Source organism: Zerene cesonia, chromosome 24 (genome assembly GCF_012273895.1).
Source record: "Zerene cesonia ecotype Mississippi chromosome 24, Zerene_cesonia_1.1, whole genome shotgun sequence".
NCBI lineage: Eukaryota > Metazoa > Arthropoda > Insecta > Lepidoptera > Pieridae > Zerene > Zerene cesonia.
Window position 1 is genome coordinate 546,475 of NC_052125.1, and position 4,850 is coordinate 551,324.

General features: G+C 34.7%; 1 protein-coding gene across 1 annotated transcript in view; it reads left to right on the top strand.

Annotated features, from left to right (window-relative positions):
- LOC119836512 (angiotensin-converting enzyme-like) overlaps nt 1-2,146 on the top strand; it is a 19,455-nt gene extending 17,309 nt beyond the window's left edge. The window contains exons 13-15 of the mRNA XM_038361878.1: nt 182-315; nt 1,401-1,499; nt 1,957-2,146. Coding sequence (XP_038217806.1) covers nt 182-315; nt 1,401-1,499; nt 1,957-2,131 — 408 coding nt within the window. The 3' untranslated portion in view covers nt 2,132-2,146. The remainder of the gene's footprint in view (nt 1-181; nt 316-1,400; nt 1,500-1,956) is intronic.
- The last annotated feature ends 2,704 nt before the right edge of the window (nt 2,147-4,850 follow it).

The window sequence follows — 4,850 nt, forward strand, 5'->3', positions numbered from 1 at the left end:
GGCATCGCATAGACGAATACGCAACTTTAGGTCTAGATATTTTCTTATCTTATATAATACTTTTAATCTATAAAAAGAACTTTTAATCTATAAAAAGATTATAAAATAAATAATAAGCTTATTCAATATCAACTTCTTATCTTTAATATTAAACAGGTATATTTCCATTATTTCTTTCCAGGAGTACATAAAGTATTTTCTGGCGACCATATTGGAGTTCCAAATATTTGAACAGCTGTGTCTGGCCTCTGGGCACATCGGACACCTGCACGAGTGTGATGTGTACAGGAGCAGGGATGCTGGGAGACTGTTGAGGTTATCTTGTGTTTAGACTATATCTATGGATGGAGATGCGTTTCCTTTTCCTAACCCTGCCTAATTTCTTCTTTACAGTCGTCAAAGCTTGTTTTATCCCTGGAGAAATTAACTTTTTAACGGATTTTAAACGCGATTTATTCAAGCATGACCTTCAAGACATAACATCTCAGTCTCCCCGTCACCACGCTCGCTGTAAAGTGTTCGAAACGTCGGGTTAATAATATAATGAATAAATCGCGTTCAAAATCCGTTAAAAATTTTTAAATTTCTAAATGTATAATACTCGCGTAAAATCAAACACAAGAAAATACTATTATTTCATCCCTTTTCTTTTAAAAGCGGGCAGCGGATTCGCAGAGGCACTACCTCTGTGAATGTTCATGGGCGGTGGTGATCGCTTACCATCAGGCGAACCACCAGCTCAGTTGCCCGCTATGACATAAAAAAGTCGATTAAAAATTTATACGTGTATTTTTGAGCCAAACACCTTTTCACAATTTGAAGACGAAATAAAACGAATGTTAAAAACTAAAAATTAAATTTAACAAAGGCCGCGTTCCAGCGATACAATATTGTAATCATTGAAATAATGTTTCGTATTGGTTGTGATGGTTCTTAATCATCTCAATAGATGGCGTGGGGTGCCCCTTAGGCACATGAAACCGAAAGAGTAGAAGAAATTCGATTACTGTGGCGGGATCACGGGTGGCCGAGAGGCTAGGCGTTGCTACGGTTAGGCAAGAAACGCGGGTTCGAATCCCGCCTTGCGATCAAATTTTTTCTATTCTTTCAAAATTTCTCATCGATTTAAAGACGAATTAGTTTTTTGTTAAAATATTATTATCTACAAGCGGTCTGCCCCGGCTTCGCCCGTGGTACATATATAGCCTATAGCCTTCCTCAAGAAATGGGCTACCTAACACTGAAAGAAATTTTCAAATCGGACCAGTAGTTCCTGAGATTAATGCGTTCAAACAAACAAACTCTTCAGCTTTATGATATTAGTATAGATTATTTATTTACCTCTATTTACTTCGTACAAAAACTTGTTGTAAACTAAAATAAAAATAAAAATATTTCAGCGAGATAATGCAGCCTGGAGCATCAAAACCTGCCTCTGAGATTATAAGAAGCATGACACGCGGACGGACAAACAGAATCTCACCGGAGGCACTTGTTAAGTATGTACAATTTTCATTCACGGATTGCTGTATGTAAAAATATTAACTATATAATAAAGTACCGGTAAAAACCCTTATGAGAACTATACTTTATGACAACCATAGAGCTGACGAAAATACTTTTTTTTTAACAAAACAGAAACATTAGCAGTTTTTTATATACTTTGTTTAACAAATAAATAAACGCTTTTAGATATAACAACGAAAAATAAATTTTACCAATGTAGTTTAAATGCTAAAAAAGCAGCAACCCTATCTATAACATATCTTCAATTTTATCCCTTTTTTCTCAGTGAATAGATTGAGTAGACATAGAGACAATTAAATTTACAGTTTACTCAATCGTCGTCATAATCATAATATAATACTTATAACACAAAGGTCACTTACTGATCTATCAATACACAGCCCTATCGCTAATAGCAATAAAGTCGAATATTCTCTACATTTATTCCAGGTACTTCCGCCCTTTAGAACTGTGGTTGCGCGTACAAAACCGCGACGAACGCCTCATTGGCTGGAATTCAAATCATCTGGACGTTGCTCTGTTCGCGCCACAGAAAAGCGCGGGAAATTACTATGGAATGTCAAATGTTTTTGTTTTTTTCATCTGTTTGTGGCTTGTTAAATAAAGAGTTTTTATTGTTGGTATTGTTTTATTATAAATGCTTACTATATTGAATGATTATTGCAAAAGCTACTATAATAAAATTTTTCAATTTTCAATTTCATTTACTTCATATTGAAATTCACAGATAATCTCATACTGTACTATGTATGGTTTAATCTTCTGAGGCAATTAAATAATCGAGTTTTTGCATAGAATTGATAAAATCAATGTAACATAAATATTCGTTTCGTTGTTTCCTTTTCTTAATATATGAAACGAATCTGCCCCATACCCCACAAGGGGCCAAGAGCCTCTTACAAAATTGCACAAATAAGTGTTAATAAGAATCTTTCCCTTCGCTTTTAATCGACTATAAAGAGAAAACGTAATTGAAAATTCGCAATTGATTTGATAAAAAAAATCTACACAAATCATCACCTATTGTATTCTTCGTAATAGAATATACGAGAATATCAATGATCGCCTTAGTTCAGTGTTTAATGCGTGAATGTAGTTAATTCTGGGTTCGATTCCCATAACAATTGTTTAGGAATAAAAAAATATTTTAAGTAATAGCCTACTTTTCAAATGCTTAATTCCTTTTGAAATAATAAACTTTACTTGTAATATATTCAAAAGTCAGATAAGACCAGGGGACAATGCAATAAGATTTTTAAATGGATTTAAAAGTGTTTTTAATCTCATCGTTTACCCGTTTAATCTTCTAATATATAAAATTCTCGTGTCACAGTTTTCGTTGCCATACTCCTCCGAAACGGCTTGACCGATTCCTCTGAAATTTGGTAAGCATATTGGGTAGGTCTGAGAATCGGCCAACATCTATTTTTTATCCCGATATTCCTACGGGATACAGACTTACGCGGGTGAAACCGCGGGGCGCAGCTAGTCTAATATATAAAATTCTCGTGTCACAGTTTTCGTTGCCATACTCCACCGAAACGGCTTGACCGATTTTGATGAAATTTTTTGTGCTTATCCGGTATCTATGAGAATCGGCCAACATCTATTTTTCATACCCCTACGTGATAAGAGTAAGGCAGAACAGCGTTTGCCGGGTGCAGATAGTAAAATATATAAATTCCGCAGCCCACTTATCAGCTGATAGCCTATTAATAAACTGTTTCATTGATCGCCTAGGCACTTTATTAACGACGAAATTTAATTTAACTTTCTTTTCTAAAATGATACGCCGTTGTTATATTTTTGTTTAATAATTATTATTAATCCATCGAATAATTAAAAAATCTTAAATAAAATTCAAAGAATATTGCTTCTATTTAAATTTTCGTTAAAGATTTAAGATATAAATCATTACAAATATATGAAAAATCCGAACTGTCGCATATAATCCATTCCCATAAATTATAATCCACTATATCCTACTAGTCCTTCCTACTAATATTATAAAAGCGAAAGTTTGTAAGGATGTGTGTGTTTGTTGCTCTTTCACGCAAAAACTACTCAACCGATTGCAATGAAATTTGGTACGTAGACAGCTGGACAACTGGATTAACATATAGGCAACTTTTTATCCCGATATTCCTGCGGGATACGTACTTACGCGGGTGAACCCGCGGGGCGCAGCTAGTTATCCATATTTGCCACTAGGTGCTCATAAAAATTCAGAGCACAGCTTCAATACTCTACCAATAATGACACACTAATAAAATTACAAAGCACTTTTACTTTTGATTATAAAAAATTAACGATAGGCCCACAGCCGCTTTCGTTCTTTACTCTGCTAAAAAACAAACTGCTCGCCGTGTAAATTGCTCTGATGAGATTTTTTTATATAGACTTTTTATTTATCTTCGAATATCTTATAGACGCAGGCAGCAAGAAAGCTGTGGCATCAAGATAACTTAAATTACTCATACTTGAATGCATAAACTACTTGTTAAGCTATGCTAAGTTGTAGATACTTAACTAAGCTTGATTTTAGGTCTCAGACGTCTGATTATAGCTCTTTGGGACTATTATTATGCATAGATATTGCCCATGTAGATTTAAAATGTAAAATTGACATGATTTTAAAAAAGCAACACGGAGTTTCTTGTCGGATCTTCTCTGGAGAAGCTGCCTTTAGAACCGGTGGTAAATCCCCAGTGGTAAACCCCAGCAGTGGGAACATATATGGGTTGATGATGATGATAGAATTTATACCAACCCCATGTTTAAGGTGGATGAAACAATAAAATATAGTTTACTAGTTGCGGTTTCATCCGCGTAAGTCCGTATACCGTAGAAATATCGGGATAAAAAGTTGCCTGTATGTTATTCCAGTTGTCCAGCTATCCACGTACCAAATTTTATTGCAACCGGTTCAGTAGTTTTCGCATGAAAGAGCAACAAACACACACACAGCCTTACAGACTTTCGCATTTATTATATTAGTAGGATTAGCTAAAACCTGCGGCGTCACTCGCGTACACGGTAAAAAATAGCTAATCCAGACTCTAATCTATCTCTGTACCAAATATCATAGAGACCCGATGGACTGTTTGTGTGATAGAGTAAAAATAGATAGGGTATTTAGGAAACGAACGCGTTTATTATAAAAGTAGGATAGAACTTCAAAGTAGTAAATAGTAGTAAGGTGTAGTATGAAGTAGTAAATATTAAAAGAATATGTCAATTAGGAATATTTGAACTTTCTACTGATGAAAGAATTTCAAAACTCATACATCATTCGAGTTTAACCATTCATCATCATCATCAGC